The sequence below is a fragment of the Fistularia commersonii genome, chromosome 15 (genome assembly GCF_037954325.1).
Source record: "Fistularia commersonii isolate RoL2024-O1a breed Wild chromosome 15, RoL_Fcom_v1.0, whole genome shotgun sequence".
In the NCBI taxonomy this organism is placed as follows: domain Eukaryota; kingdom Metazoa; phylum Chordata; class Actinopteri; order Syngnathiformes; family Fistulariidae; genus Fistularia; species Fistularia commersonii.
This window is the reverse complement of record NC_141298.1, coordinates 9,422,897-9,442,624: the sequence shown is the minus strand read 5'-3', so window position 1 is coordinate 9,442,624 and position 19,728 is coordinate 9,422,897. Positions and strand designations below refer to the sequence as shown.

General features: G+C 42.5%; 4 protein-coding genes and 2 non-coding genes across 6 annotated transcripts; 3 read left to right on the top strand and 3 right to left on the bottom strand.

Annotated features, from left to right (window-relative positions):
• Positions 1-56: 56 nt before the first annotated feature.
• Positions 57-129, bottom strand: trnav-aac (transfer RNA valine (anticodon AAC)). Its single transcript has one exon. It is a non-coding gene; the product is annotated as a tRNA-Val (tRNA).
• Positions 130-445: 316 nt separating this feature from the next.
• trnav-cac (transfer RNA valine (anticodon CAC)) lies at positions 446-518 on the bottom strand. The gene has a single exon. It is a non-coding gene; the product is annotated as a tRNA-Val (tRNA).
• Positions 519-996: 478 nt separating this feature from the next.
• LOC147226416 (odorant receptor 131-2-like) lies at positions 997-1,852 on the bottom strand. The gene has a single exon (XM_086160391.1). The coding sequence runs from the start codon at positions 1,828-1,830 to the stop codon at positions 997-999; it is 834 nt and encodes a 277-aa protein (XP_086016517.1). The 5' UTR covers positions 1,831-1,852.
• An 8,096-nt stretch (positions 1,853-9,948) lies between these two features.
• Positions 9,949-10,770, top strand: LOC147226415 (odorant receptor 131-2-like). The gene has a single exon (XM_086160390.1). It carries the CDS (start codon positions 9,949-9,951, stop codon positions 10,768-10,770), a length of 822 nt encoding a protein of 273 aa, XP_086016516.1.
• Positions 10,771-14,219: 3,449 nt separating this feature from the next.
• LOC147226414 (odorant receptor 131-2-like) lies at positions 14,220-15,041 on the top strand. The gene has a single exon (XM_086160389.1). The coding sequence runs from the start codon at positions 14,220-14,222 to the stop codon at positions 15,039-15,041; it is 822 nt and encodes a 273-aa protein (XP_086016515.1).
• Positions 15,042-17,531: 2,490 nt separating this feature from the next.
• Positions 17,532-18,488, top strand: LOC147226413 (odorant receptor 131-2-like). Its single transcript, XM_086160388.1, has one exon. The coding sequence runs from the start codon at positions 17,532-17,534 to the stop codon at positions 18,486-18,488; it is 957 nt and encodes a 318-aa protein (XP_086016514.1).
• Positions 18,489-19,728: the final 1,240 nt, after the last annotated feature.

Below are 19,728 nucleotides of genomic sequence, written 5' to 3'. Positions count from 1 at the left end.
ATTTTTTTTAAATTTGTACGAAATAAAATTTTAGACAGAAAAAAACAGTTAATACGTGTTTCCGCCCGGTTTCGAACCGGGGACCTTTCGCGTGTTAGGCGAACGTGATAACCACTACACTACGGAAACCTGCAGGCTTCGCGAAAATCTAGCCCTTATAAATATTTTCTATACATGTATACGTTTTATGTTTACGTTGATATAAGGGTGGTGAATCAATAATTGCACGTTCGCTGGTTTCGATATTTTCACCTTTATTTTATTGGACAATTATTGGAAAACGCAAAATTACAGAAAATGACAACATACCCCCGCAGCCCACGCGGCTAAAAACATTTCAATAATATTAAACAATATAATATACATGCTCAAGCAGAAAATGCAAACAGTTTGTCTGGTGGGTTTTATTTTATATAAAATATGGATCTTTCAGAAAAGTGAATAATGTTTCCGCCCGGTTTCGAACCGGGGACCTTTCGCGTGTGAGGCGAACGTGATAACCACTACACTACGGAAACTTGTATAACGGGGAACAAAAACACTTTTATATAGCTATTCAAATAACTGAACGCTGTTCAGGTGTGTGTAATTCAAGATCAGATCATTTAACAGAAAGGAGATATAAGGTTGAATGTGTCTGTGTGTGACACCTGTGTTTTAGGTTATGTGATCACATATTAGTTTTCAGTATAATCGTTTCCCTCATTCCATATATTTAAGAGGTAAAAAAAAAACAGAAACATTATAATTATATCCCTCATTCCATATATTTAAGAGGTAAAAAAAATAAAAACAGAAACATTATAATTGTTTTGAAAGTATCTTTTCTGTTCACATTGCAATAGGTTTCAATGTTCAGCAACGAATCCAGCTGGAGTTTGTGGAGAGCAACACGCCGCTGTTCTGAGCCTTAAACCCTGTCGGATATCAGTCAGTCACACACCAATTTGCTACACAGGGGCACGCGGGTGTGCGAGAGAAACCGCACACGCAAACTCAGCGTGAGGTCTCACTCTTGACTTGTGCTTTCAGTCGAAAACAAACATAATAGACGAGGACGGATCTGATGGTCCGATCCCTGAGCCCGTAGATGAGAGAACTCAGACATCTGGGCAGGATGAAAATGAACACGTACAAGCTGTTCCGGAAGCGCACGCGAACGACCCGCGTGACGCTCTTCGAGACCACCAGAATCAAAGGGTTGAAGATGGTGGAGGAGAGGCTGAGTATCAGCTGCCCCAGGTGCAGCAGCAGGGTGTCGCGGGCTTTGCTCGCCAACCCTTTGTTCGTGGAGGCCGACCTGGCCGCTATGATCACGCCGATGTAGCTGGAAACGACCGCCACGCCGGCCGACGTGAACAGAACACAGGTGTAGACTTTATCGTAAAACTCGGCTCCCGGCACCAGGAACATGACCAGGGTGGTGCAGAGGGTCTTCATCTGCAGACTCTCCAGCTCTTCGAAGGGAAACTGCAGCAGCAGCAGAACGCGAATGAGACTGTTCAATAAACAGAAGGCCCAGATGGCGGCGACGGCCACCCCCGTGTTTCTGATGGTGACGATGGCGGTGTGTCTCAGCGGGTTGCACACCGCCACGTACCTCTCCAGGGACATCACCACCAGCGTCAGTGGGGAAATTTCATTGGTGAGGTTAGCGAGCATGACAAAAACACCGCAAAGAGGATACGACAAAATCACTCTGCAAGTGGCCAGCTGGAACAACACCTGACTGATTACGATCTGCGCCGTGTCTGCGAAAAGTAGGTTGTAGAGAAGGACGTAACGGGACGTCTCACAAAACACGGGTTTGCTCCTCAATGCGTATAGCATGAAGATGTTGATGAGGAAAAACATGCAACAAGGCAACGTGGCCAGACTGGAAAACATCACCCGCTCCAGTAATCCTTGATACCACAGCTCGACAGTGCTGTTGGACAGAGACATTTTTTAGAAAGTCCGAAATACTATCCGGCCGGTGCCCCTGTAACACAAACCTAAAATCATCTAGGCGGCGTTCGACCGGAGCGTCTGACGTGCATTCAAGAGCGCAGGGTCGCTCTGAGGCGTCGCTGGTTTTCGCAGCAGCTTTTATGAACGCCCCCAGCCCAGTCCCTGACTGAGTACATCAGTTTAGTCGCCAAATATGGTAACACCCTGGTCCGCATCATACGTCATCGGGTAAAACCAGGAAATCCAACACCGCCGCTGAAACTTGTTTACATTTTGTGGTATTCTTTCAATTAGCGACTGATTATTTGTCAGATTTATAACAGACCGAGCAAAAGTGATGAAAAAAAAAACTCCATCCAGGAACCCCTTATCTGGTCATTCTCTTGGAATTCCAATCTCAGGATCCTTCAACCCAGATCTTCTCGGTCCCTCCTCTGACCGCGTCCAAACCCTGATCCTCTCCGTTCTCCTCCCTCCAAAAGAGAACCTCCACGAAAATTAGAATATTGTGATTAAGTTCTTTATCATCTGTAATGTAATTAAAAAAACAAAAATTACTTTTTCATGATATTCTAATATTTTGAGATTGGATTTTTGAGTTTTCTTGGGATGTAAGCCATAATCAGCAATATTAAAATAATAAAAGGCTTGCAATAATTTCAGTTGATTTGTAATGTATCCAGAATGTATGACATTTTTGATTTTGTAATTGCATTACAGAAGATAAAGAACTTTATCACAATATTCTAATTTTCTGAAAAAGTCCTTTATACACATATATAAACAATATTATATTGCACCTGACATTTTTTTTACCTGTTCCAACGAGCTGCTACTTTTTTCTTCACGCTTTGAACACTGTGGCTTAAAAAATGATGTGACTAATTTATGGATTTTTTTTGGGCAATCAAGCTTCACACCGGCAAAACATTTAGCCTCGTCACATCAGACCGATGAAATTACCGTGAAATTCGACGCTGAAGAAGGCAACTTTAATGGTTTTAGTGCGCAGGAGGAAGATGAAGATAGCGATCAGGTAAATGGAGCGGCCCATATTTCTGTGCCCTCAATAGTTCGGAAATTACGGTAATGACACAAATAGAGCAGAAATACATCTCGAAGCAATTATATGTATGGCCTTTTAGCAAAGCATGATCAGCAAGGCTCATTGTACAAATTGTTATTCAAATGCACTGATTTCCAAACACCGTAAGAGAAACTCACATTCAGTTACCATAGGAACAGCATCGTTGATCTCCCTTTCACGCCAGTGCATCAAAGTCTGGTGTTATCGTATTTTAAAACTAAATAAATAAGCTTTTTATACATATATATATATGTATATATATATATGTATAGGCCACACTTGTCTTTAAGCCACAGGTGTCCGTTTTGTAACAAGAGATATTCACACAGAAAGATGTTACAAAGACACGTTTTTTTTTTAACCTTTCAATTATATACATACACATACATGTACTGGAAATGCTTTTTCCGAACAGTGCCTGGAACACGACTGATTCATAATAAATAACACAAGGAAAAGTCCATCCTTCCATCCATTTTCCATCCCAGCTTTGTCCTACTCCAGCTGATCGCTATTTCCGTCTTCCTCCTGCGCTCTAAAACTATTAAAGTGGTCTTCTTCGGTGTTGGAATTGAACAGCCTCAGAATTTCATGGTAATTTCATCGCTCCATAAATAAGCCACATTGTTGTTTAAGCCGCAGTGTTCAAAGCGTGTGAAAAAAGTAACAGAAATTATGATAGTTTTGTTGGGGCAGTTCATGAAAATCTGCTCACATATGTAGGTCGAGCCAAACTTTGTGATAGCTTTTGTGCCGTCCTCCGGAGATTTGGAAATGCTAATTTGATTAAAACTTGCCTTGGTTGTCCCGGTTCTCGGTGCTCTGTCCGGTGATTCCACTTTGCCAGCTCATTAGTTCCTGGACGCGCAGCTGGAACTAGTGGGGACTGAAAAGCTTTGCTTCCAGTTCCACCGGTTGCCAGGTTGGCTTCTTTCCCTTCCCAGTGGACAGGTTGCCTTGTTTGCCACAGGAAACCACCTGGAACCGACCCTGTCCATCTTTTCAAGAGCCTCCATGCTCTCCTGTCTGACTCCGATTTCCCTGTTTCATCTGCGATCTCCTATTACGAAGTTTTCAACCAGAGCCTCAGTAAAATCTATGAATTCTTTTGTTGTTTTTTTTGGAGTCTCAGTGTTGCCATCGTGTCCGTACCCCACCTGTTGGAACTTGTACTCAACTTTTGAATCACGGTTTGTCGGTGAAAACATTTTTGCCGGGTCAGTAAATTAGACAACCTCTGAGCTGTGGCAGCCCATTCTTGCGTTGGCCGCTCACTAGCACAGTTAGCATACTTCGTATCAAAGTGACACTTGATATTGTATTCTTTGAAAACTGCAACGGTTTCTTAGCATATCAGGTATACAGCCACTGATCGGACTCGAGTCCTGACTAAACACACGGCAGCCACTGTCCGTTTTTCTTTTCCGTGATCTGCTCATAAGATAAAATTAATGATGTTTGATTACAATGAAACTTTAAGTTTGGCGGGACGATTTAAAAAGTCCAATATATGGCCTGCGGGCTGAGGTCTGCCCATGACTGCCCGGCAATGTTCCCTCTAAGCTGCTAACATGGTGTCTGCACACAGAAAATCTGCACTCAAAATAAAATTCCAACCTGAATCGAAAATAAGATAAAAACGTTACAATGGGTAATGCTAGGAAAGCACAACAGAGTTGCAGCTTCATATCTTACCGAACAACATTGTGCGGCCCATAGTGAGGACTTGGGCATTGATGATGCGTGGAAAGATGTACCCTTGATTCGTGATGTGGAAAGAACAGTATATTCCACTTTCTCTAGATCCACTGTAAAATTGGAAGGCCTAGCGAAGATTCTTGATGAGGATCCACAGTTATTCACGGCACAAAAATGTGAATTCTGTTCTGAGGAACTGCACTGTGCTGGAAGTATTCTGCAAGAGAGAATCCATTGACAACAGAGATCCAGTGGCAAGTTACTGCTACAAAAAGCTGACCGATCCAAAGTTCAAGGTTACTCCCACTGCTCTGGGAGATGTTTTTAGCAAGCTGGCACAACTCTGTCTTTCTTTTTAAAGACACAACCTGACTGTAATGGAAGGGCACCGCTTTGCAAGAGCAAAGATCGAGAAGTTGCGTTCTCAATACCCGAGGGATGAGATGGATGTTCAGTGGAGTGACCGGGTCAAAGAGGTGATGAGGGCCTCAGCACTTGATGCCAGAAATACCGGTGAGATTCCTCTGTGATCACTTGGATGTTGGTTTTCCAGAGGATGAATTAAAGGAGTGGTCTGAATTTGACATTGAGGTATTGAGCTCAGGCATCGGTTTTGAGTATAGATCAGCAGACGTTGTGACACTGGCCAAGGAGTATGAGGTCATTGAGGCCATGAACAGTGAATATGCTGAATTCAAGTAAATAATGAAGCATTCTCAGATATATCTCTCTCCCAGACCACAGTAGGAGCTTCACACACTGACATACAAACTCATTCTCGTAATACAAGTCAGAGTTTTATAATAAAAATGCTAACTGTGTTTTAAAAATTGGACTTTAAAGGTGGTGTGGCTCAGTTTGTAGTTCATGTTAAGCCATAGTTAAAATAAATATTTATTCTTTCAATGGTGTTAGCATACTACGGAGGTCATGAACAGAATTTTTGCCTGTCATTGGAAGTGGACTATATCACTTAATTAAAATGACTGCTGTAATTTGATTCTTTTAATAAACCGTGTAACTTCGATGAATGTGTAACAGGCGTGACCACAGTGCACACATCTGATGTTGCTCACAGTGGTCCAAGGGACCGCTTGTGGAGTTTGTATGTTTGCCCAGACACATGCTGCTCCGGTACTTAAAATCCTCACAAATCCACAGATTATTATTTTTAATTGTATCCTGGCGATGTTCCCCGGGTTCTTGGGCTTACATTGATATGCTAATGACACGCTGCTGCACGTGGCTAGCTATCAGTCTTATTGCTCATTCGCGGGCATGCTTTTAGGCCACAAAAAGCCACCTGCGACACCATTTCTTGCTTTTCTCATAAATTCTTGGTCCTAGGGTGAGCTTAACTATCAGGGAAGAGATTTGCCCTCTCTTGTCACACGTCAAAAGGCCATCTGAGCGACATGGATCAAATCGTTGCTGAGATTTCAATGAATGTTAAAATCCAAACAGCAGGGGTCCAGGTTAAAACCAAAAGCTTAACAAAGGATACACCTTGGATCGGCGGGTATCAACATCTTCTTGATGGCTCAGTCTTTTAACATCCAATGTCTTTGTCTATATCTTTCTACAGGCTTGAAGATATGGGTGGATTAAACACCACCTCTCTGGAGCCTCCTCTTCACTCCACTAATACACGCTATCACGTATGTTCAAGGTGGATTGGTTCCCAGCTTCCTTCTCGCTCTCTTGCCATCCTTCCCTCTGTCTCTGTCACCCATTCCAGACAATGGAAGTGAATGGCAGACCAGTTTGTTTATTTTGCATGGATGTACTTGCACGAGCTTCACAGCGGGAGCGCTAATAGCTAAGAGTTTGAAACCGCTTCCCTTCAACCAACCTGAGACCAATGAGATGGAGGCTGCTGCAGTTCTATAACAGGTATTCGCAGTGTACATTTGCGTAAAATGGTAAAAATTACAGACATGTTAAATTTCCAGTGTTTTGCAAAGAAGCAGGAATACACTTTTTCACATTCATTATGAAAAAGCAGATGCTTAAATGAAACACACAGCCATGTTTGCATGGGAACCCTGTTCTAAAAGTAGAGAACAAATGAATCAATTAAATTAGTCAATCCTAGCTGTGATTGGGTGAGAGGCGGGATTCACTCTTGACTGGTCACCAATAAATCACCATTCACTCTTTCATTCATGCCGGCCATTTGGAGGTCCAATGAGAGAACATAGAGACTTTTAGAATTGAATCGAGGACCTTCTTTCCACGAGGCAGAAGTGCTAACCTCTGAGTCACAGAGGCGCCCTATGACAGAACATATAAGAGAAGATGTCTAATGACGGTTTCCAGGTACGCCGTTCAGTGTATCCAGCGTAGAAAAGTTCTTTTTTTTTCGTTTTCCTCCAAATATGGTAATTCGGAGGGGATCCACAAGGAGCCTGTTTCAGTTTTTCAATGAAATGAAGCAATGAAAGGACATGAGACCTATCATGGACGCAACCCCAGCTGGACGAAGAGCGTTCGGATGCTAAAATTTCACCTCTTTAGCTTCCACTTGCTTGAACTGGCCAGAGTCGGTAGCGTGCGAGCACATGCACATGACCCCATCCAGGTAAACACCCAGAGGATCTTGTCACGGGCGTTGACAGAGAAAACACTGGTGATTAAGGTTTTTAATTTTTAATGCACCCAAATGAGGCGTCGGGAGATTCGGTCAGCTGGGAGGAGCTTCCCCTCGGCGGCTCTTTAGTCAACACGGGTCAATTAGTAGACACAACACTGAGAACAGCGTAGCAGCGGAGGGAGCGGAAAAAAAAAACAAAAACACATGTAAACATATTAATTAAATCGGAGGTCGTGACATCATTGCCTCGCAATCCCATGAAATGGACCGAAAACATTGCTTTGTTGAGATTCTATCCTTTAAAAGAATCCGCGTGTTACATTTAAAGTTCACTTCCCCCTCAATGCTGAGCGAGTTATGAATCCATTAAATGTTTTACGATGAAAGAGGACTGATCGGAGCCTACGTTGAGTACTTACCTTATGGGCAGACAAAAGTTTGCAAGTCACTCCGCTGACTCTGCAATGTTTTTCCCTGTTCTGTCAAACTTCCTGGTCTTGCAGGTGCGCCTCATTAGTAGCCCTCCGCAGGGGCCATCAGTGGTGTCAATATTTTTGGGAAAAGGAATTTTTAATGAGTCTCAATGAGTCACGAGGGGACCTGTGCAACAATCACCAAAACACTGTAGTCACGAGAGCAGTAACGCTCTCTGGGTAACTTTAAGCAGACCTTGCCCCTGCCGACTTTCAGTCCGTTGCTTTTTCTGGACACGTAGAAAAGTTCTGGTTCCAGCTTAGAATAGTGCTCCAGGAACCAGCCTTTTATAGGTGAACATTTTACTTATGCATTGGAACAGGCAATAAGGATTGATTGTCAGAAGCGTCTGCGATGTGCACCTTAACCCTCTTATTATGTTAAGGGTTAATTTGACCCATTTCACCCATTGACCCAATGGGTCAAATTGACCCTTAACATAATAAGAGGGTTAAGGGACACACTCAAACACACACCTCTGGCAGAGACCAAAGTCTATTGTGGGAAAAATAACTCTGAACTCCTTTTAGCCAAAATGTTGACGTTCCGCTGCAAGTTCTGGAAACCCTTCTGTGATGCAGAAGCCAAGAAGAGCTTGGATCTCTTCTTTGACACATTTCTCGCTGGTTCTGTCCATTTTGTGGAAAGAAAACAGCAGACTTGTGATCACAATAGGTTTTAAAATGGTGAAGTATCTGTTAAGGGGTGCAGCTTATGAGCTTCACCAAATGCCAATCACCTCCGTCATATGAATTCCTGTGGAAGCCTGAAAGAACCCCGTGTCAGAGTGGAAGTTAAAACGGTTCCAGAAACTGCGGTCCATGATTCCTAGTTTGTAAATTACCGGGGATTCAATTCCTCAGGCATGACATTGACCCATCGAGTCGCTTCCGATGGTACGGTTAAGCAAGGTGTCGATGAAGATTGGGAGTCGTGGCTGCCAGCGTGATTGACAGAACAGCGGAATTGGTAAAGTGTACCAAGATGCCAGTGGTCTAGTTTGCGCCTCCCACGGCACGCCTTTGGAGAGTCTGTGAGTGGGTTATTGGTTTCTACTTTAAGCTATTGAGAACAACTGAAAATAAGCTGCACCGGCTAAAAATAAATAAATATATATATATATATGTATATATATATATATATTTATGAGTACATATCTAGGTAACACTTGTCTATAAGCCGTAGCTGTCCATGTTGTAACATGAGATATTAAACAGAAACTTTTCTTTAAACTTTTAATTAAATACATACCGGTAACATCCACATACTAGAAATGCTTTATTCTAATAGTGCCTGTAACACGGCAGATAAAAAGATTAAGAATAATCTATTTTCTATCCCTGCTTAGTCCTACTCCAGCTGATGGCTATCTTCGTCTTCCTCCTGTGCCTTAAAACCGTTAAAGTCGTCTTCTTCTGTCAGAATTGAACGGCCTCAGAATTTCATGGTGATTTTATTGGTCTGATGTGATGGAGCAAAATATTTTAGCTGCGTGAAGCTCTTTAGCCCCCCCAAAAAATCCATAAAGTCCGGATATTACAGTAGATGAGAACATTTTCCACTTCTTGTAGAATCAATCGGTGAGATCGCTGAGATTTATCATTACGATCCACGAAGTGATTAACTTGACGTTAAATATTGCAACTGGTTTATTTTCAAGTGATAATATTGATGTCGGTTGTTGACCTTCAGACTTCCAGTAGATTTTTTTATGTTCGAGACCCAATCAAAAGTGCATGTTTCTACGCTGTCACGTGGTTGGATCTCACTGAGGTGGATGTGACGCCAACTGTCTCAGTGGCCATTCGAGGGCTGTCGCGTGACATGGGTGTGAAGACTGAGCTCATATATGCAATGGGGGCGGCCAGGCGAATCCTGCAGACCGGCTCGGCTCGCGAGAAAGGAGGAGAGAGACGGAAATGTACGTGGACGCTATCCACGGCCCGCCTTCAGCATTCTGAGAACGGACACCTGAACAATTCAAAGGTGGTTGGGTCTTGAACGCTTTTTCCCCAAAATGTCATCTGTCAGTTCGTTTCAGACCAACATCACAGCTGAACCCTATCTACGGGGGATATTGGAGATTATGCTGTTTTCTTCTCCCATAACGCTGTCCTGCTTTGTGTTCCTCTTCATCAACGGGATCATGATGTTCAGCCTGAGGAGCAGACCTGTGTTTTGTCAAACCTCCCGCTATATTCTTCTGTTTAACCTCCTTTTTGCAGACACGGCACAGCTGCTGATCAGCCAGATCTTGTACTTGATTCACGCTTGTAGATTCATGTTGACGTATCCCCTGTGTGGTGTGTTTATCATGACAACCACCATCGTGAATGAGGTCTCCCCCCTGACGCTGGTGGTGATGTCCCTGGAGAGGTACGTGGCGGTGTGCTACCCGCTGAGACACGGCGCCATCGTCACCAGCAGGAACACGGGGGTGGCCATCGTGGCCGTCTGGGCCTTCTGTTTATTGAACATTCTCATTCGCGTTCTGCTGCTGCTGCAGTTTCCATTCAATGAGCTGGAGAGTCTGCAGATGCAAACCCTCTGCACCCCTCTGGTCATGTTCCTGGTGCCGGGAGCCGACCTCTACGACAAAGCCTACACCTGTGTTCTGTTCACGTCGACGGGCCTGGCGGTTATTTCCAGCTACATCGGCGTGATGGTAGCAGCCAGGTCGGCCTCCACGAACAAAGAGTCGGCCCATAAAGCACGTAACACGTTGCTGCTGCACCTGGTGCAGCTGGTGCTCAGCCTCTCCTCCACCATCTTCAACCCCTTGGTTTTTGCCATTTCGAAAGTCTTGGACAGAGCGGTGTTTGTGCGCCTGCAGAATATCTTGTATGTGTTTATTAGCCTTCTGCCCAGATGCCTGAGCTCTCTCATCTATGGCATCAGAGATCAGACCATCAAACCCGTCCTGCTGAGCCATCTCTGCTGTCTGCTCAAACCGCCAAAGATGCACTGAAGCATCCGTGTTTGGAGAAAAGTAGCCCCTAAAATTGCAGTGTTTCTGACGGTTTGATCTCTCTGACCAAGTGATGGGAGTGTTACTGTGTCAAAAGCAAAAACATAAAGTTGTTTTACTTTCTGATTTTCTTTTTCTCTCGTTTTATTTATGCTTCACTGCGTCTCAGATGAAAATACATTTTGTGCACTGATGGCTGCTGTTATGAGTTGTTTTTTTTAACACTTTTCTGCCTTGCATCTTAAATTATGTTCATTTCGAATATTTATGACAAAATGGAGAAGAAATGTTTCTGTTGTGACTGAAAAGTCCTTTGCTTCAGAATTCACTGTTGCCAAGATGATAAGTGAGATCCAATCCCCCCCCTCCTCAGCGATGCAAATTCAATTTAAAAAGAATCTAGAAACAATAAAAGATAAATATTTGGTGAAAAAAAAATGTTTTAGATGTGCTGTAAGTTTTCTTGTATATTTTTTCCTCCATCTGAAAGAGCTCGGCCACAAGCGGGAGCGTCTTCCATCGCAGTTAAATTTCCGTAAATGTGTTGAATACCACAAACAATTTAAAACATTATAAAAAAAAATTAAAAAATCCACCTGACAGAACTGCTCTCTCACAAAATAAAGTCTCAGAAAATTAAAAAAACAAAAATCCTATAAATAATGCTAGCTATCACCATAGCTGTTTCTGTCTATTTACATTGTAAATGCATTTTGGCCTCCTGACCAGTAGGGGGCGGCATCAGCGGTACGACAAGGAGATAAGTCAGACTGAAAAACAAAACTATAGAAAAGTAAAATATACAATGATTGGAAAAAAAAAGGGCTTGCTCCGCAGCTACAAGGTCAGCAGCGTGGAGGAGAAGTCCTGGTGGGCTCCTCTGCTCCTCGCCTCAGCGCTGCCGGGGGCCGTCATCCATCGGGAACCGGAAGATGGCGCCGAGACACTCGGGATTAACATCGTTGTACGATCCCTCCTGAATCTAGGCGATAGACCGGCCTTAATATCTATCTCTATCTGGTGCAGCTTTTAAAATGAAAGACGCATCCTTCATATTTGTTTGATGGGACTGAGAAAGATTTATGATGTTTTGACTTGGCGGCGTGATCCTGTAAGTAATTCAAAAATTAAATTTCCACTTAAAGCAGCGTGACGTACAATTCAAACGTGGCGTGCTTTGACCTTTTGACCCTTCAACATGGCTGCTGAAAGGTGATGCCAGCCCTCAAAGAAAAAAAGAGTGGATACATCAGAAAAATAATGAAGTGATTTTTTTTTAATCACAGTTCAATTTGTTTTCGGGGGATTTTTATCATCTTTAGATTTTTTTTTTTTTTTTCAGTAATTTTTCTGTACTATCACTAAGTTCTCCCTTTCATTTTCCCTCAGCCTCACTTTGTTTCCGAACATATACATCTGACTTTAGGGTGTTTTAGGTTGACTAAGTGACTCAGGCCATTACAGTGACGTGCGGTGAGGTTCATGGCTGGTGGGGCACTGACGTCAGATTTACAAATATATGAACCCAACGGAGTAGCTTATTCACCATTTTAATGGCAGCAGTTGATGTATTTTGTTTAGAATATCATATCGGCATTCTTTACATATACAAACTGTAGCATAGAAAAAAGCAAGTTTTAAAAAAATCCTTATTATCCCTAACTTTTACTTATAAATGAAGTCCTTGCGCCGCTCCTTCTGAAGAAAAGCATCGGTAACTTGCTTGTAGAAATCGTCCATGTCTTTCTTCAGCAATAAAAGTCTGTCTGCCTCAATAAAAATCACTGCCAGTGAAGACAGTCGTCCTTGATCGGTCCTGTTCCCACTGTATGTTTTTATGAATCTCTTGGTTTTCCTTTACCTTTGCGTTGTGGATGCTGATGTTGAGTCTTTGCTGTTCATTCAAAGCCAAATCCTGGACATCCCAAGAAACACGTTTCAGTTGTTGACAAAAAAAAATTTCACATCAGCTAAAGTATGGAAATTTAGTTCATATATTAGTGCTTGAAGTGTTTGAAAATTTTAATAGCAACATCCACAGAGACAGCAATGGGGTCTCAGCCGAATAGCATGCCAGCACAGTTTGCAGAATAATTGCGCAATCCATCGTGGGCTCCGCTGGTTGCCTTGTTACCGAATGTCTCTTCTTCATATTTAAACGCTAAATGTGTTTTGTTTTTTCAGCAATTTGGAAAAAAAAAAAGACTAAAAATTGTGAAGTTTGGTGGAAAATAACTATATAATACAAATCACTGAATAAATATAACCATTTAATTTATTTTTTCATTTTACATTTTTTTCTCTCCATGATGCCTCTACTGACTGCACGCCACTGGATTCCCTTAAATTACTAAATGATTATCATACTAAAAACCACTCACGTTCATGTGAGTAGGTACAAAAAAGGTGATAGAAACTGAGGTCCATGGTTCATAGCTCTTTTACTGTTTTTTCGGGAGAGCCTAGTTCCTTAAAAGGATCTAGGAACTGTTTGGGGGTTCAATTCCCGGCTGCACCTCAAAGTTTCCTCAGACAAAGACACCGAACCATCAGGTTGCTCGCAATGATGTGTCATTCTGTAATTGTCTTTATCCTTTTAATTATCTACTCTATTTCTATTTCTATTTCTATTTCTATTTCTATTTCTATTTCTATTTATATTTCTATTTATATTTATATTTATGTTTATTGTAGCACTGCTGTGACAAATGAATTTCCCCTATGGGGATCAATAAAGTATTATCTTATCTTATCTTATCTTATCTTATCTTATCTTATCTTATCTTATCTTATCTTATCGCTCCTCTTTGAGAGCCCAAGCGTTCTTTGTCAAGACACTGAACCCCAAAAGCTGCACCATGTTCTGCCGCCATAAGTGTATGTGAAAGGATGTCAATGTAAAGTGGTGTTTAAGTTGTGTCCATTTGCCACTTCTTGAAAGAAATCAATGAGATCAATAGGATTTATCGTGACCATCCATGTATTGGTCGACGATAAACCGTTGAGTTTTCTCCGAAACACGACGATATCATCAAAAGTGCATGGTTCCATGATGTCACCCTTTTGGATCTCGCTGAGGAGGCTGTGACGTCAGCTGTCTCAGCGGCCATTCGAGGGCTGTCACGTGTCATGGGTGTGAAGCCTGAGCTCATATATGCGACGGGGGCGGCCAGGCGACTCCCGCAGACCCGGTCTGCTCGTGAGAAAGGAGGACGGAGATGAAAATGTACGCGGACGCTATCCACAGCCCGCCTTCAGGATTCTGAGAAGAGAACCTGGACGAATTCCGATGTGTTTGGGTCTTAACGCTTTTCCCCGAAATGTCATCTGTCGGTTCATTTCAGACCAACGTCACAGTTGGACTGGAGCCACTGGGGTTACTGAACATTGTATTGATTTTGACTCCCATAACGCTGTCCTGCTTTGTGTTCCTCTTCATCAACGGGATCATGATGTTCAGCCTGAGGAGCAGACCTGTGTTTTGTCAAACCTCCCGCTATATTCTTCTGTTTAATCTCCTTTTTGCAGACACGGCACAGCTGCTGATCAGCCAGATCTTGTACTTGATTTACGCCTGTAGGTTCATGTTGACCTATCCCGTGTGCGGCGTGTTCGTCATGACAACCACCATGGTGAATGAGGTCTCCCCCATGACGCTGGTGGTGATGTCCCTGGAGAGGTACGTGGCGGTGTGCTACCCGCTGAGACACGGCGCCATCGTCACCAGCAGGAACACGGGGGTGGCCATCGCGGCCGTCTGGGCCTTCTGCTTATTGAACATTCTCATTCGCGTTCTGCTGCTGCTGCAGTTTCCATTCAATGAGCTGGAGAGTCTGCAGATGCAAACCCTCTGCACCACCCTGTTCATGTTCCTGGTGCCGGGAGCCGACCTCTACGACAAAGCCTACATCTGTGTTCTGTTCACGTCCACCGGCTTGGCGGTTATTTCCAGCTACATCGGCGTGATGGTAGCAGCCAGGTCGGCCTCCACGAACAAAGAGTCGGCTAATAAAGCACGTAACACGTTGCTGCTGCACCTGGTGCAGCTGGTGCTCAGCCTCTCCTCCACCATCTTCAACCCTTTGGTTGTTGCCGCCTCCAAAGTCTTGGACGGGTTAGCTTTGGCGCGGATGCAGAATATCTTGTATGTGTTTATTAGCCTTCTGCCCAGATGCCTGAGCTCTTTCATCTATGGCATCAGAGATCAGACCATCAAACCCGTCTTGCTGGGCCATCTCTGCTGTCTGCTCAAACCGGCAAAGAGGCACTGAACCATCCTTCATGTCGAAAGAGAAAAGAGGGCCCATCAAGAAAATTGCAGTGTTTTCAGGCGGTTCTGGGATATCAAGTGTTTTTATGTCAAAACGGGTGATGCGATGGCCGCTGTTATGAGTTGTTTATTTAAATACGTTTCCTTCTTGTATCACAATTTATGTAAATTTTAAATATTTGTGACACAAAAGTAAATGTTCCTGTCAACAAAATGCCCTCTGGTTTAGACTCTTCACAAAGCACTCAGCGGTTTTTGACAAGATGATGAGCGAAATTCAATTATACCTTTTCCCTTTCAGCAAAAATCGTAATCATATCTTGCCCACATAGGAAAGAGCTTGGCTTCAAACACAAGTGTCTTCCATGGCAGTAATGATTGAAAAAGAATTCAATAAGTATTGAAGAATTTAATAAAAAAACAAACAAAAAGAAACATTTCCCCAAAATAAAAGAATCCACTGAACAAAAAGCCTCAAATCTTTAATAAATAATAAATAAATAAATTCTATCTGTGATGACAGCAATCACTATCTCCATATTTGTATCTTCCTGTTTGCAAATTTGAAAAATACATTTGATCCTCCTCGCCACTAGGGGGCACCAGCAGGATGATAAGTCAGACAAAAAGTAAAGTAAAACTTTATTTATATGCACCTTACTCTGCAGCTATAAATTTACAGCATAGAGAAAAATTGTGTCCAATATGGCTTTGAAAATAATATATTCAATTTGCTTACTTTATGTGGATGGGAAAAGGTTTGGCATTAGGAGATGTAATGTTACTTAAGGGACTACATTAGGTGAAAGTAGCATATAAAAATAAAAATAGTTGATAAAAACATAATTGCATTAATCTGAATTTCAGTCATTATTATTATTATGAATGACAGAGTGTATAGTTGCATGTCTCTGTAAGAGGCCCTGTGATTGGCTAGTGACCAGGGTGAATCTCATCCAATGACAGCTGGGATTGGCTCCAGCATCCAACAAAATGAGAGCAACACCAGCCTCTTACTGCCATAAAAAATGAAAATAAAATAGAGAAACCATGTTATGAAAATTAATAAAAATGACAAAAGGCCACAAAATCAATGTACAAAATGAACAAGAAAGAACAAAATCATCAGGATAAGAGAAGGCAGAGTCACCTAATGTAATTAGGAACAATATAATATATAAAGAATACAAATTAACTAAATAACCAAGAGTGATCAGCAAAAATGGCAATATTTGAAACAAGCAAATATTTGCATTTGAATGTACTAAATGTACATACAAGGAAAAGGCTGACTGTCAGACACGAATGTATGTGTTAAAAGAGGGAATGTCATTTTTTCCATCATGAGGTTGAAAAGTATTGTCATAAGCTATGCTACAAAATCATCTAGAAGGGTTTCTTAAATCAAGTCCGGGAGATTTTCCATGATCTAAAGCTTTAAGGGCTTTGCAAACTCCCCAAAAGGAGAAAGGTAGAGAGGGCTCACCGGAGGACTTTGCGGGGTTTATCCAGAATATCAAACTGAAATCTAAAACCTCCATTCCACTCCTAGACTGGAGCAGAATACTTTAGGCGATGGACAAACAACATCCCAAGTTGGCTTCATTTTCATTTTCAAATTTTTTTTTTTTAAAAAAAAAGCTTAGCTTTGGCAGCAACAAACAGAAAGTGGCTTTTTATAATAAAAAAAAATCTTATCAGAAAGTTTTCATATTTTATCAATAAGTCCCCGCTCACCATCTCTGTCTGTGGCTACCGTCTGAGCAAAGCTTGTCTGACTTTTCATTGTAATCCTGAAATACTGTAACGGCACAATCACACCATCGCTTATATGCCTACTAAAAAGTAGGCGCAACAAACAGCGATTCTAAGAACAATTCAGCTTGTTTTATGTTAATTAACCGTATTTTTCAGACCATAAGCTGCAGCGCCTTAAAAGGCGAATGATAAAACATACGGAGCAGATGTGGGCCCGACAGCATTAACACAAAATTTGCTTTATTCAGTGTCAGAAATCAGAGTTACACACAACTATCTAGGCATAAAATCTTCAACGTAAAAAGCAACACCATCTTTCTTGAGCCGATGTATACAAATGTGCCAATACTGTCATAAACACAGAAATGAGTTCGGAGCGACATGACTGGGCCGCACAATGATGTCCAAAAGGTTTGCCCCCCAACACACACACACACACACACATACACAAGTCAGGTGCGACGGGATTGGCTGCTGAAGTGGCGTCATGTGAGCACAACGTGAAGACATAACTCATAAACAGCTCGCAGAGCCAGATGACTCCCTCAGATGAGCCGCTCTGCTCGTGCCGGAGGGGTAAGAGACTTTCGGGGAAGAGGAGGATGCACGCAAAATATTAACGCGTGCAACTTCGACGATGACCCGCCCTCTGCGATCTCGGAGAGTCGGCTTGGCGAAACCGCTTGCGCTTTCCTGCTCCCTACTTTCGTTTGTTCAGAAATCGTTCTCGAAAATGCCGTTCGGAAACGAGTCGCAGACCTCTTTGCAATTACATTTAGCACTGTTGATGGAAATCGGCTGGTTCGCAACACCCATCACGCTGTCCTGCTGCGCATTGATCATCATCAACACGACCATGTTGGTGGCCCTGAGGAGCAAAGCCGTATTTCGTGAAACCTCCCGCTACATTTTCTTCTTTAACCTCCTTCTCGCTGACACCTGGTACCTGGTTATCAGCCAGATTCTGTTCTTGACTCATGCTTTCCAGTTAATGTTAACTTATCCCGTTTGCGGTATTCTTGTCATGCTCGGCCACCTTGTGCAACAAATCTCCCCCCTGACGCTGGTGGTGATGTCCCTGGAGAGGTACGTGGCGGTTTGCAACCCGCTGAGACACACCGCCATCGTCACCATGAAGAACACGGCGGTGGCCGTCGCCGCCGTCTGGACCTTCTCCCTGCTAAATATCCTCATCCGCTTGGCGCTGCTGCTGCAGTTTCCCTTCGAAAAGTTGGAGAACCTGCAAATGAGAACCCTCTGCACCACCCTGGTCATGTTCCTGGTGCCGGCGTTCCACAATTACGACAGAGGCTACAATGCTTTTCTGCTCGCGTCGACCGGCTTGACGGTCCTTTCCAGCTACATCGCCGTGGTCATAGCGGCCAAGTCGGCCTCCACGGACAAAGCGTCCGCTCGCAAAGCTAGCAAAACGTTGCTGCTGCACCTGGTGCAGCTGCTGCTCAGCCTCTCCTCCACCATCTTCAGCCCTCTTGTTTTTGCAATCTCCAAAATTACCAGCCTAATTGATGTGATGCGGGTTCAGAGTTTTCTTTACCTGTTTGTCTTCCTTTCCCCCAGGTGTCTAATTTCCCTTATCTACGGCATCAGGGATCAGACGTTCAAACCCGTCCTGATGTATCACTTCTGCTGCTTGAAAAAAGTCCCCGCCGTGCAGCCGAAAGATCAATGATTTTTTTTTTTTTTTTTTTTTTCCGGAGGCCTTGTGTAGTAATTTGCTTTTAAAGTGTAACTGCTGAAGATGAAGCTCCTTATAAATGTGTGTTAGCGTTTAATTGTTACAGATATCAAGGCGTGTGTGTGGGCCTGTCTGACACACAGATAAACATCAATATAATCTTTTGCTGCTGTGATTACAAATGGCTTGGTGTGAATTTATTTCAAATTTTACATTTATCCAAGGGGAATGTTCTTTTTGACCGAATCTGCTGCAATTTGACTCGCACATCAACAGCAACCCCTCATCCAGATCCGGTCATACTATTATACTATAGTTATTATTCGTCTTGTGGGAACGTTAAGATGTGTTATTAAAAATCAGTGGAAATAATCAAGTAAATGTCAGAAATTGTCTTATATGGTAATGTTTGATTTGGCTGCTATGGTGTCATTTTTTGTTATTTTTGATGATCCTTCTCCCCTGTTTGCAGGGCTCTGCAAGTGTCACTCACTATCATATCCAAGTGGTTCTTTTTTTTAAATATGAGACAAAGGAGCGGGAATGGTTAACAGAATAGAATAGAATTAACATACTGTAGTTTTGCGGATTTTGCATGAAACATTGCAGGGTTTACTTCCCATGAGCTGGTGCACTTTATTGTTAAAAAAAAAGGAGAAAAAATCTTAAGATATGAGTGTCAAATATATACATAACATAAATAAATTAAGTTGAAAAAAAAAAAAAAGACACTCGTGAGAATATTCAGATGCAAATTTGATTTAGGTACATTGCACACAGTTCAGTGACTGGAAAGAGACAGGGTAGATTGTAGGTTTGAAAATAAAAAATAAAATTAAATAAAAGGGAGTGGGGGCGCTGTCTGTCTTCAGGGAGAACAAACAATGGTGGTGGTGATGGGTGGTTTTGTTTCTGACCCCTTCAGAATCCAGAAAATAGACCAGCCCATAATATCACCAGACAGTCTCCCTCTATCTGACACGGCTTTTAAAATAAACGATCCTTGATTTTCGTTCCATGCAACTTAAACGGATTTTGTGGAAATCCCGCACAAAAATCGAAAAATAAAATATCAACGTTGCATGATTTGACCTTTTGACTCTTGGTCTCCACAGTTGCCGAAACGAAAGGCCGTTTCTTCAGATGGCAGAGTGGAAGAGGAAAGAAAAAATGTTTTCTTTTTTATTGTTTTTTTAATGATAGTTTGATTTGTCGCTTTGGGGCGTTTTTCATA

What these genes read in the sequence shown, in the direction of transcription:
- LOC147226414 (XM_086160389.1), top strand. Translation starts at nt 14,220, where the DNA reads ATGATGTTCAGCCTGAGGAGCAGACCTGTGTTTTGTCAAACCTCCCGC.
- LOC147226416 (XM_086160391.1), bottom strand. Translation starts at nt 1,830, where the DNA reads ATGCTATACGCATTGAGGAGCAAACCCGTGTTTTGTGAGACGTCCCGT.
- LOC147226415 (XM_086160390.1), top strand. Translation starts at nt 9,949, where the DNA reads ATGATGTTCAGCCTGAGGAGCAGACCTGTGTTTTGTCAAACCTCCCGC.
- LOC147226413 (XM_086160388.1), top strand. Translation starts at nt 17,532, where the DNA reads ATGCCGTTCGGAAACGAGTCGCAGACCTCTTTGCAATTACATTTAGCA.